At 39.5% G+C, this 12561-nt stretch overlaps 1 protein-coding gene across 2 annotated transcripts in view; it reads left to right on the plus strand.

Annotated features, from left to right (window-relative positions):
• gab2 (GRB2-associated binding protein 2) overlaps positions 1-12561 on the plus strand; it is a 42985-nt gene that overhangs the window by 9158 nt on the left and 21266 nt on the right. For both annotated transcript variants that reach the window (XM_011482305.4, XM_011482304.4), the window contains exon 2: positions 10929-11229. In XM_011482305.4, coding sequence (XP_011480607.1) covers positions 10929-11229 — 301 coding nt within the window. The remainder of the gene's footprint in view (positions 1-10928; positions 11230-12561) is intronic.

A 12561-nucleotide genomic window follows, 5' to 3' on the forward strand; every position in this document is an offset into this window, starting at 1 on the left:
TTAAGGTAAAATTTTCGCCGTCTTTTGTGATACGCGTATTCTACAGCTTGATGTCGCGATAACGATAAATTTGCAATATTTTTTGTGAGGACCTGGTAATAAGCTTGTCTTTCATCTTCTGCTCTAAGCTTCCTGGTCCGACCACGGCGTCTACAATCTTCAGCATTGCCCGTTTCTTTGTTCTTCTTCAAAAGAGCTTGAACAGCACATCTTGAAACCACAGTCTGTTTTGAAAATCTCTGTCTGGGGTAGATCTTGTTGATGCACTCCCTTGACCTTGTTGAACTACCTTGTGTCTGGTTCCTGTGCTCAATCTCGCCGTGACATGAATCTGTCTTCCACAGTCTCACCTTTGTCACAGAGTTGGGCTGTTCCTCACCGGGTTTGAAGCCTCCTCCTGTTTCTGTTTCACTTCATAACTGGGTTTCAACCTGCATGTGACACTGATGATCATTAATACCTATTTGGTATAACCAGTTGATTGTACATATGACTATACTCCTACAACACCCCTGACTTTCTGCATGTGTAGTGAAAAGAATAGATTCTCGGTTGAAGGCAGAAAGTATTAACACCAAGTACTCATTTGATGTAGATTACTCACTTTGCTTTTTGTAAATTGGTTGAAAATAAACAATTATTATTAATGTTTCTTTATTTACAGCCTTTTTTCACACCTGCCTGAAACGTTTGCCCAGTTCAGTACGTCAAAGCGCTCCCTAGTGGTTGAGGAAAACCAGGAGATGCTCGGATCCGATGCAGATGGCGAGGGAAGCGACACAAAGGGCTCTGATTGAAGATAATTCTTCCCGTTAGTCAAACTGTCAGAGTGAGCTAAATAAGCCCAGCCATCTACTGAAATGGAGACATGATGAGAGATTACTCATCTTCTTAATAAAGGAACTGTTCATCTGCAAATTGAGGCTGCTTACATCTGCTCCGAGCCTTTTAGAGGTTGGTTAGAGGTGAGGATGTGCCGCAGATTTTTACAGATCATTGAAGCTGCCTAAAGTAACTGCTAATGCCATCACACCTCTTGGATGGAGCTTTGTTTGTCATTGAATGTGCGCTCGCTGACATGTGCTGTGACCCATGAGAGCGGGCCTTGGCACTGTTGGCAGCAATCCGGGAACCTTCAGAACCACTCGAGGCGATAGGAACATTTAGGATTTCTACCTTTCCTCCAGGAGAGTAGCTGGTCTGTTTGCGCTCCATGGCTGACCTCCCACTTTCTTTATGAACACACAGGATTTTATGAGCCTGTTTTGATCTTCTACACTGCAGCTGCCATCCATCGCTTCATGGTTTGACTTTACTGGAGAGTTGGAGAGATGCAATGTTATGTTTTAGTGGCGTTCTCGTGCGCCTTTTGGCTCCAAACAGCCTCAGTTTGATATTTTCAGAATGTCTTGATGTTGACACAACCGGGCACTGGAACGGTACAAAGCTGTCCCCTGGATCTCTTCCGTCAGGATGATAGGTGAACGGGCTGGAGAGGCTCATGCAAACTGTTGGCACACTTTTGTTTGTGACCTGAGTTTCTTTCTTGGAGATGCTCCAGAACGTCTAATGTAAACTGGGACAGCTGTCTGCTTAGCGTCTCGCATGGAGCCAAGGCAAGGAACCCTGTGTGAACTGCTCGACTTCCCGCGAAGCGTTTGTGGTTCGTTGAAGCTCATGTAAACTGTTGCCAGACAGTGAAATAAAGCTGTGACATCTGTGAGTGCAGAAAAGAAAACCGGTGGATTATTTTGGGGGTTCCCAATTTAAGTCGCGTTCTGTAACTTTAAAGTGCAGATGCTGCAACGCCTGGCAGCGCAGGACTGAAACGTGCTTTTGTGTTGTGCAGACAGTCGGGCAATATTTGTCAACTAGCCTGATTTGCATTGTGGGCCTCCTGCTCCTGGCATGTGGTGACCCATTATTGATTAGGGCTACATAATCAGAGCTGTGTTGTCACTGTGCGTCTGGCTTTGTCCCCAAATGTCCCGTTAAGCAGAGACACAATTGTTTAGGATCTCGCTCTTGTTCAGCAGCGGCCGTTTCAGCAGACCCACCCTTTAATCAATAAATGTAACATTTCTTAAGTGCTGTTGCGTTCCAAAGAGAAGCTTTTTGGCTGGATTTCTTTTTGTCAATAAAGGCAAAATGTGGATCAATGGAAGCTCCTTTGTTGGAAAGAAAATGTTTAAAAAGTTTGAACTTTTTAATTGTGTTTATTGCTGACGTGTTTTTAAAAAGAAAGGTTTGTTTGTTTTTTGGCTTTGATACTTGAGAGTTTTGTATTTATAATAATTTGAACATTTTAATTCAAAGTCTTTGATGACCTACTTTGATGAAAATTGTGTTTTTAGCATTTTCTTGTGCCACTTTTTGATGATGAAGGAAATATGTAAAGAAAGTTCAGATCCAAATTATTATTTCTTTATTCAAATAGTTGTGAAACAGGAGCAGATGAAAAAAATGCTGTTTGGAAAAAAAAGAAAATCCTTTTTGTGATGTAGAAAATACGGGTCAAAAGCTCCCATGCATCCATTCCATGCAGATTGTAGTGTGCACACAACAACTACAACCTTTTTCAAACAGCATGTTTTTCTTCTGCTCCTGATTCACAACAATTTATTGAACAAAGAAATACAGAGATGCAGGTTTAAACTGAATTTTCTTTAAACGTGTCTTCAGAGCTAACGCAATGAACCTTGTAGCATCATAGAAACGCTGCAAGAATACATCTGGGTCTTTTACAATAGGAATTTGTTAGAAATGTCAATGTTATCATTTATTTAGTTTTGGTATGAAAGTATTTCAGTTAATTTTATTTTATTTCTATTGTTGTAAGGGGATTGTTTACCTTTTTTTGATAAATATTTTGACCCTTGGAAAAAAAAAATCCAAACTGACGCTTTGAGTTTTTGTGTTTTCTTCTTTAAATTTATCATTTCGAATAGTTTGTCCAGTAAAAACAATATTTCTAAATTTCGCACCAAAATGAGCCAACAACATAAAAATGATTATTCTATGAAGCTGGGATGAGTATTTACAGGAGATCTAAATGTAACTGTTATTGCCTTAAATTGATTGATTGATTTTCAAGCTTTATAGTCAAAGCAATAAAGAATGTACCGGTACACAGATTTATCAAACTCCTTACAGAAATGATGAAATGCATAGATTAAAAAAGCAGAACATAAAACAAACAAAATAGACACTTAAATCACATTTGCTTAATTAAATATAGTGATCATTAACTAAAGTCAAGTAGAGCTTGATCTATTGCTTGAAAAGGAGTGGGAAGAAGCAATTTTATATAATCCCACCCCTACTGAGTTCATTCATTTTATAGTTTTACATAGTTTTGTAATCCGGTTCTGATTACTTCTAAATGCGACTTTACATGATCCGAAACGGCTTAAAGGTAATAAAAGTACACGCAAGGTGAGCTGGCATGGCTTTAGTGTTTGTGCAGCTGTGCAATGTGTGTTTATGTGTGTGTGTAGCAGCAGGTAAACTCGGGGCGGCAGTGTGAGCAACAAGCTGGTGTCTGCTCCTCCATTGATTTAATGGGAGCAGAGGTAAACAAGACTTTTCTGTCCCGTGGCTTGAATAAGGTCTGTGTTTGGTTTGAGCCTTTTTGTACATTTAAAAAAACATGTTGACTGATTCTTATCATCCCACCTGTTGACACAACATACTACTGAGTACACACGCCGCTCCGCCACTGCGAAAGGCACACCTTGGATAATCGCTTGGGCCACAACCATCTCCTTAAGTTCATTATTCTGCCTTATTAAGGGGAAGAGCGATAAAGTCGGATGGGGGAGATGAGACGGCCCCATTCTGATCTCGCTTTCGCTCATTTTTTTGTGTTTTGTCGTTTCGAAACTCCAGGAAAAAACAGGTAAATTCAAATTCAAATTAATTCAAATTAATTTTATTTATATAGCACCTTTCATGACAGCAAAGACAGCTCAAGGTGCTGTACATAAAAACAAAATCAAATGCAATAAAATACAATAAGATAGATTAAATTAGCCCCACACAAACACCAGTGGGAAAAAATAAATAAATAAAGATAAACCAGAGAAACCAGAACCAGGTAAAAAAAAAAGTTTGCATCATTGACTGTATATGAAAACTGGACCGAGTGGGTGTGACATCACACATAGAAAATGACTTACTTAATTGATTTGCCGTTTTTGGACACTGCCATGCTGGAAATAGATGATGTCAGTAAGCAGTGATTGGTCCAAATTGGTCTGAGTCGAGGTTTCTATGGCAACCACTTTTACCAATCAGTGAACTTGTTGGACACCCCTACCACTTGAAAGTGGGCTACACAAAATCTGTCAATCAAATGTTCCGAATGTTCAACCTCAGACAAAATCCTTTTATTTAATTAGAAAAGTATGTAAAAAAACTGTAGCAGGGCAAAGATGGTTATTCTGACAAATAGAATGACTGAGGAATAGTTGTTTGTTTCTCTATAGAAGTCAATGGGGTTTAGGCTTTTTGGAGCCATTAGGTGCTTCCTGTTTGGAACGTGAAGGGGAGGGGCACTCAGTTTAGTTCTCTTATACAGTCAAGGGTCCGCATGCACTGGTTTTGATCTTATTTATAGAAAGAAACCCGGTCTGGAGAATGTTGTTGGATGGTTTTGTTATTCGATGTTTTCCTTCCCATTCATCCAAAATAGAGGCGGATGGGTTGTTCTTTGTGGGCCGCTGCTGTCAGGACAAATGAGGCCTTGAAGGAACCAGGTAAGGTCAGGGGCTGATTTAAGGAGATGTGAAGGTCTGCACTTCTTCAGGTTCTTGGACGACTGTTATGAACTGTAAAAAAATGTTGGCTAACTCTCTGTTTTTTCGTTTGAGTGGGGCGTTCTGCTTTGATTTAACCTGCGTTTGACTTTGATCTCAGTAAAAAGAATAGAACAACATCATGACAAAATGCAAGCACTCTGGAAGGGGGTTACAGCCCCCCCTCCATGGGTTGCAACATGTTCCTAAGAGAGCAGTAAAACTCTTTAATCTCTATCCTTGGTGGTCCTCAGTTCTGTCCAGTCAGTGTTTCTATGCTGAGTTGAGCCACTAACCTCCCCCCAAAGTGTTTTTGTCTCCCCAGCAATGCGGCTCAAACCAAAACCGTGGTGGGGGAGGGGAGGGGAGAGTTCAGGACTCGATATAAATTGAGTTTTACGGCTTGAGCCCTCACTTCCCAGGGCCTTAGACACTGATGGATGGGCTTAGACATGCTCTGCAGGACAGGCGCTGGGTGGCTGACTTGGTTTTGTTGTGTCTTCCTCCCCCGGATTTATCTCACCAGGGAACTTCTCCTATATTTAAAGAAGCGAGCACAGGGCTTGCGTGCAGAAGGATAGCCAGAGTGTTATCGGAAAAAAGCTGACTTAAGAAAACATAAAATATTAATCAGAATAATAATCCCCTTTTCCTAAAGCAAATACGCCGTATTTGAACCGACCGTTCCAGATAAGTTGTCTTGTTTTTTTTCCCACATTTTAGAGTCTTCATGTTTGCATATGCATGTGACAGCTGATGGATGCTTGGAATGACCCAGCTGAGTCACGGTGACCTTTTAAAACCGGGCAGCACTCCAGTTCTCAATTAGGCGAGACATTTTATTCTTCCAAGAAAACTTGAAATATGTTTGCTTTTCTGTGATCGCTGTCTTTGATCGCTCTGTTAAATGAATAGTCTTTGCTCAGAAATGTAGGATTTTAATTATTGTTTCCCCCCTTTTTATTTTTATTTTTTAACTGACAATCTTTTCTGGTGAAAGTTTTATTAATAATCATTTTTCGGCATTTCTTTTAACTTGGTGTGTTTTTAAATTATATTTTTATTGTTTTACATCTTAAAATCCTTCTTGTAGGGATTCATTTACTCCCTGTAATGATAATGAAATTTGTCAGAATACTTTAACCATTTAAGAAAACTGGTGTTTAGTCTTATTTTGAAAGGATATTTCCGTGAAACAATACTCTGCTGCCTCAGAGGCATTCACAGTGAAACTGTGGGCGTGTCTTTCTTCCCTTCCATAGAATCCAAAGACTACGCCCTTCGGTAGTAAATACTAATGAACTTTTACGTCATCTCTTATGCTTAGAATTGTTCTGACGTGTGGATTTTTCCTGGTAATCCAATTTATCAGGGGTTGATAAACATATGATCACATCACATAGTTTTCCTTTTCAAATGAACATTTTGTTGTGAAATGTTCAAAATAATCCTATTTGGTACTATTTTTATAAAAAGTACAAGAACTCAGATCATCAATTTAAAAGGATTTCTTGGTCGAGAAATCTTAAACCAAAACAACAAACAGTCCTTTTTCTACATGAAGAAAATGGATTATATATTTTAATCCCAGAAAAATATATATAGTAAACAGCCATTACTAACAAATGAATCTGAATTGATATTCTAAAACAAAAGCTTGTACTGTAGCATCAAATGAGTTAAGTGGAAGCGCTTTATAACAACTTTAAATGTGACAAACAATCACTACAAAAAAGAATTCATAAAATTTCACTATAAAAACAAATCCCAAAATGTGCCTAAATAGATCATTTCATAAATAGATACCCATTGTATTAACAGACTTTATTAATACAAATTTAGTTATTTACATTTTTGTGTTTTATCATCAGTTCTAATTAATGTTTACGCATCAATATTTATAACCGCAATGTACATATTTTAATGACTTTTTAAGATAGCGATTTGAACATTAATGAAAGTCCAACGTCACTCTTTGGCTGAAAGCACAAGAAGTTCTTCATGATGCGATCTTATTTTATGGAGGCTTTTTTTTTTATATTTACTGTTGCGCTGACACATGCTGAAGTCAACTGTTTGTTCAGTTCTCAGTCTGATATAACAAAATGGAAAAAGATAGAACGGTATCATATTTTCATCCACCCGGAGCAGCTGGATAAGCATGGAAAAAGTTGTGCATTAGGTCAATTCTCAGTAGACATATTGAATAAATACTGAAAAACTGTTTAAATTATTAAGAAACTCCCAATGAAATGCACCACTTCTTTTTGTACACATTTAAATGCATTTGAAAAAAGCCAGGATGACTATAATGTGAATGCAGAGGATGTTCCCTGATCCAGAATGTTTGGCAAACTCGCTTTGTGGAATAAAAGATGTGAAGGTATCAAATGTTGCAGTTCCTCCTGCAACCACAGCAGCCTGGTTTTATAAGGGAGCAATTTCTCTTTGACTCCCAAGTTAAAACGTCAGATTTCACCCTAAAAGTAAACATATTCAGCTTTTTAAATTATTTATTGCTTTTCAGAACAACTGTGGTTCCGTGTAGGAAGGATGTCTTTTTATTAGCTTTTTTTTACTTTATTAGACATCTTTATTTGCAGGTTGTTGCACTTATAATGGGAATCATCCAATTCCTAACAGTACTCAATCGTTCATTTTCAGAATGTTGCCGAGTTGAGTGATGGAAGCCTAAAGTTTTTGTCCTGCTTTAGGCTTCACAGGTAAAGATCCTATTTGAAAGTAGAAGTATATGATACAGGGTCTACAACTGTGGTCTGTTTGAAAAACGTGGTCCTGATCTAAAGTGAAAAACAATAACTATGAACAAAATGTACCTTGATGCACTTTGTCCTGTAAGAGAAACTTGGACTCCCTGTTTCAGTAAACAAAAATACCTGAATTTAGGTCAGTTCACCATGTGACCACTAGGTTGGTCTCCATTCACTTCAATAAAAAACAAAAATGAACATACTTTAAATCTGGGATCTGCTTCCAAAACCCTTTATTGACGGATCAAAGACTCTTGGGAAGTCTAGAACAAATCAATCAGTGATGCCTAACATCCATCTGCATTTGTTAGGGGATGAGCAATTCCAGACCTCAAGGGTTGCCGCCATCCACCCTTTCAAACTACCCCATGTCCTCATGTCAACTTCTCATTGGCTTTTAACACCTGTTCCAGGTAATCATTGTTGGGTAGGACAGGTACATCTGGACAGCCAACACCACCAGCAGTTGGTAAATAAATAAAATAAAGGTCACAATGCAACAAGAAATATGGACACAACCAGATAGCTGTTTTTACACCAATAAAAGTAAAAAGAATGACTAAATGGTAAATATTGATCGTATTCTTCTAGTTTACTTGACAACCTGATTTTACATTACATTCAGACTGCCCTGTCTGAGTTGGATCATCTTATTTTGTGTTGGGTTATTAGTTTGTAACACAAATGTCTACCTGTCCAACAGACAGAAACGTGCTTGAAAGGTTAAAGATATTTCTTTAGTACTCTGAAAATACACAGAATTTAGCCTCAATGCCACTCTGGATTGGATTACCTACAGTCAATAAATTTGGGCAGCTGTGGTGCACAGGTTGAGCGGTCGACCTCTATCGGTTTGAGCCTAAAAAAGTAGTGCTATTTAAGTATATGCTTAAAGGTAGAAAAGTTTGTTTAGTTGTCATCATGTTGTTGTGGCCAAAGTGGTTGCACTGAGGCAAAAAGTGGATTTATGTAGCATTGATTGAATCCATCTGTTAACATTTTTTGAAATGGCAACAGATGGAAAAGCTCCACATGCTTCATTTAGGCAGTAGCTGCCAAACTGTCTGTAAACCTGTAGCAAATCATGTTCACTCAGTTTAAAAGTGAAACTGGGCAGTAGGTTGCAACTGCAGGAATGTGAACAGAGAACAGCACCAAGGTTAAGAATCCAGCCCAGCGGATGGAGTTTCTGCCTTGGAAAAGTTTCAGTTTCTGTCATTAGGGCTCATTTTCAGTATGACTGCTGTTGAGCCAAACTAAACCTGAACACGTCATGGTGAAAATGACTGGGTTTCCCTCATCAGATCACTCTCACTTCATGATGCATAAAGATACCAGCTAGGTTTGATTCCTGTGTTTTTGGAGGCAAGGTTTGATGCTCTTCAGATGCACTGGTAGGAATCCCTAACCCATAATACTAATATAAAGATTTGCATAGCACTGATGTCACTCAGAGGTCAAAGGGTTTTAGGCCAACTGAGAGCATCCAAGCTAAAGGAGGAAGAAGCTCAAATTGACATTGTGCTAAACCGTAGTGGTGGATAGTTTAGGGTTAATGGCAACACCTGCCTCGTTATTCACAACATACCTTTACCAGGACTGTTTGTGTGATAACCTAAATCCATCATAGTTAAAAGATGCTCACCTGGAAAGTGTAGCTGGTTGATTTAGGTAGGTATGCATATCCCAGCTAAAGAAATGTTTTTCCTTAACCCTTTAAAACAGAAGCTTTAGTTCCAGTGAAAACATTCTTTCAACTACCATAGGTCGTTTTTCACGATTCACATAATTCCAGCTGATTCTATTTTAGAGAAAAAACGGCTTTACCCCATTTTGCAACACAACGGTCCCATCCGCAACTCTGCAGATACTTTGTCATAGATAAACATAGACATAGACAACACTGGTTTTAAGATGTTGACTAAAAAAGCACAGTCATAATTAAAAGATCACTGGAAAAACACTTTCACAGTAGGTCAAAAGATTATTGGAGTGGGATTTTAAAGGTTTAAAGTAAATAGGATATGAACAATATACTCCAAATTTGTCAACGCTGATATTTTTAGCATAATTTCATAGACTTAACTGAGTAGACTTGATTGCTATTCTCAATCTGACAAATATTTCGTTTTTTATTTTTATTATGTTTTGGGTTTGAAATGGTGCCTTTACTGTAGCTTCTTCTTTTTTTGTATTATCTCTTCATGGTCAAAATTTTTAATATCCTTACCTCATGCACACTTTTTAGCTTTTCTTTTACAGTCTAATTGTTATTTTCCGTCATAGGGTACCCTTGTTTTGGCATCATGTTTGATTCACAGAAGGAAAATCAAAGGTTCATCAGTAACTGTCTCTTGCTCTGTCGGAGTGTTGGTGTCCCCGTAAGCCCAGTACACTGTGACAGATAGCCGGTGTGCACAAAGCCACGGTAGTGACTTCAGCCATCATTAATTCCACCTCTGCGTCTTGAAGTTAATGGCCTCTCAAAATAGAAAATGGATCCTTCATATTTCCAGAGGACATTAGTTTTATCTATGCTGGATGCGTGTGGGGTGGTGGGGAAGTGTTAGGCTTGCAGCAGTACCCACACTTGATGGTGGAAGAGGGGGCCCGCAGGATCCTGTGTGTCAGCAGCCTGTATGTTAGACATTGCCTGCCTGGTGGAAGTGCATCACTGGCAAATGTCCAAAGCTGGACCCCCCCCTCCTCCTCCTCTTCCCTTTCAACCCTCCTTTCCCTTCCTGGTCTATCTTCCTCTTTTGTCTCACAGAACATACAGTTCCTTTAGATAACGGATGGAAAACCATATCCCAAGCTGGTGGCCCTCCCCCACGCCTTTCTAGATATTTAGATTTGTTTGACACCCGCTTCTTTTCTGTTTTCACTACTGGAGGAAACCTCTGCTACCTCATGTGGTTAGGCCAGAGGAGAATTGTTTACACTCGTGGGCAAAAGTTGAGTGATCCAGTGCAGATGTGAGCTAGGTTTGACTGGACCAAACCCACGTCATCGAGCCCTTCTTGAAGTGGGAGGAGCCTACTGTCTTTTAATAAAGCAACTGTGGTGGAGTGCTGCTTAGCGTCACTCAAGGAGGGATATCTGCACAGGAAATGCGTTGCGAGGGGGTAAACACCTGCTGCCCTCTGCCCCTGCCGCGACATATATGCAAACTACACTCAACCACATAGGAACTCAAGTAAACAGACTAAATGTCTGCTTGACCTACAGTTTGGAGTCCAGCTGTTCTGTCTGTTATCATATCCCACTTCTGCTCTAGAACTGTTTATTGGTGCTCGATTAATCGACGTTATTACCCAACTAGTGCTCAGTCCCGTCTTTTTTTTCTCCATTTCATCTCCAGGCATGGAAGAAGCGTTGGTTCATTCTCCGCAGCGGCCGCATGAGCGGCGACCCAGACGTCCTGGAGTACTACAAGAACGACCACTCCAAGAAGCCCATAAGGGTCATCGACCTGCACTGCTGCGAGCAGGTGGACGCCGGCCTGACCTTTAAGAGGAAGGAGTTCCAGGACAGCTTTGTTTTCGACATTAAGACTTCCGATCGGACCTTTTATCTTGTTGCTGAGACTGAGGAGGAGATGAACAAGTGGGTCCGCTCCATCTGCCAGCTGTGTGGTTTTAACCAGGCGGACGACACTCACGGTAGCCACACCTGTGCCATACCTTTCATCTGTCCTCTGTTTGACCTGTTTTTGGTAACCTCATAAGCTCCTTGAATTACCATAACTCTTTGACCATTCACGCAATTAATGTAATTCCAACGGATTTGCAAGCAGCTTTTCCACTGTCGCACATCAACGAAAGCTCAGTTTCCATTGGAATTATGTTTATTGTCTGACCAGTTGAAGAGTTGCAGTAACTCAAAAAGCATCGACATCAGAACTATAGCTCCAGTATTGAAAGGTTTAACATAGATGCACCAAAGGTTCTTTATAATTTTGAGCTGTAGCCTAACACTCTACTCTTCCCCAACTTTTTCTAAGTATTTATAAAGATATTATTGATGCGTGTAGTACTTTTAATGTGGTTTTAACACCTCGACAGTCTGGTCTTCAAGTGTTGAAAATTCAGAGCGACAGTTCTGTGCAGACTTTGACAGAACTTCTGTCAAAGTCTGTGTAACAAATATGCCAGTTTCTTTATCTGTTATTTTGTATTGCAAAATATGTTGAGGTTCTTCATTATGACACTCTTTCTTCCTTTTTAAAAAAAAAAAAATTCTTGGAACAGTTGGCATCTTTATTGTCACACACTTTTAAGCAAGTGTTTGGACAAATGCTGACTCATCTTTTTACGATGTTTAAACATCCCAGGGAAACATTAAGAGAGTTTTTGGGGCTATTTTGGATTTTCTCTTCATTTATTTTGCTTAAATAGAATAGAAAGTACGTCACGCTTGCTAGAGAATATACTTGAACTCTTAATTAAGTATTTTTCCAGAAAAAAATTAGAAATGTTTTCCAGTATTGGTGCGATAGCTTCCAGACTGAAAACATAAAGATTTTTTTAAGAATTCACTCACTAACTCCGAACTCCTTCCATCCATTCATCTCCTGCATTTGCTCTATCTCTGTCGGGGTCACAGGGCTGCTGGAACCAACCAAGCTAATGTAGAGCAAAGACGGGATACATCCCGAACAAGTCACCAGTCAGTTGCAGCTCCCTTTTCCCCAAAAGCTTATATAGTGCCGGACTTTTCAGTCCCCAGGATTTGAATGCAATTCAGACACACTACTAATTTTTTCTTTTTGAATGCCAAATATGACGTCATCAATTTGACTTGCCATTGCAAATGACAAATTGTTCAAATGCAATGCATTGTGGTCTATATTTGCCACTCTAGTGGACACTGGTTTTTAGCAGAGACCTATGGGATATTTCTAGGGTACTGTGTTTCTGAATTGTGGATTTGGACACCCAGACAAAGTGGCAAACACCGTATAGCAGGGAGTGCTCCAAGCCTGGAGTTCTAGA

Source organism: Oryzias latipes, chromosome 13, assembly GCF_053564925.1.
Source record: "Oryzias latipes strain Hd-rR chromosome 13, Olatipes_Hd-rR_3.1".
Taxonomy (NCBI): domain Eukaryota; kingdom Metazoa; phylum Chordata; class Actinopteri; order Beloniformes; family Adrianichthyidae; genus Oryzias; species Oryzias latipes.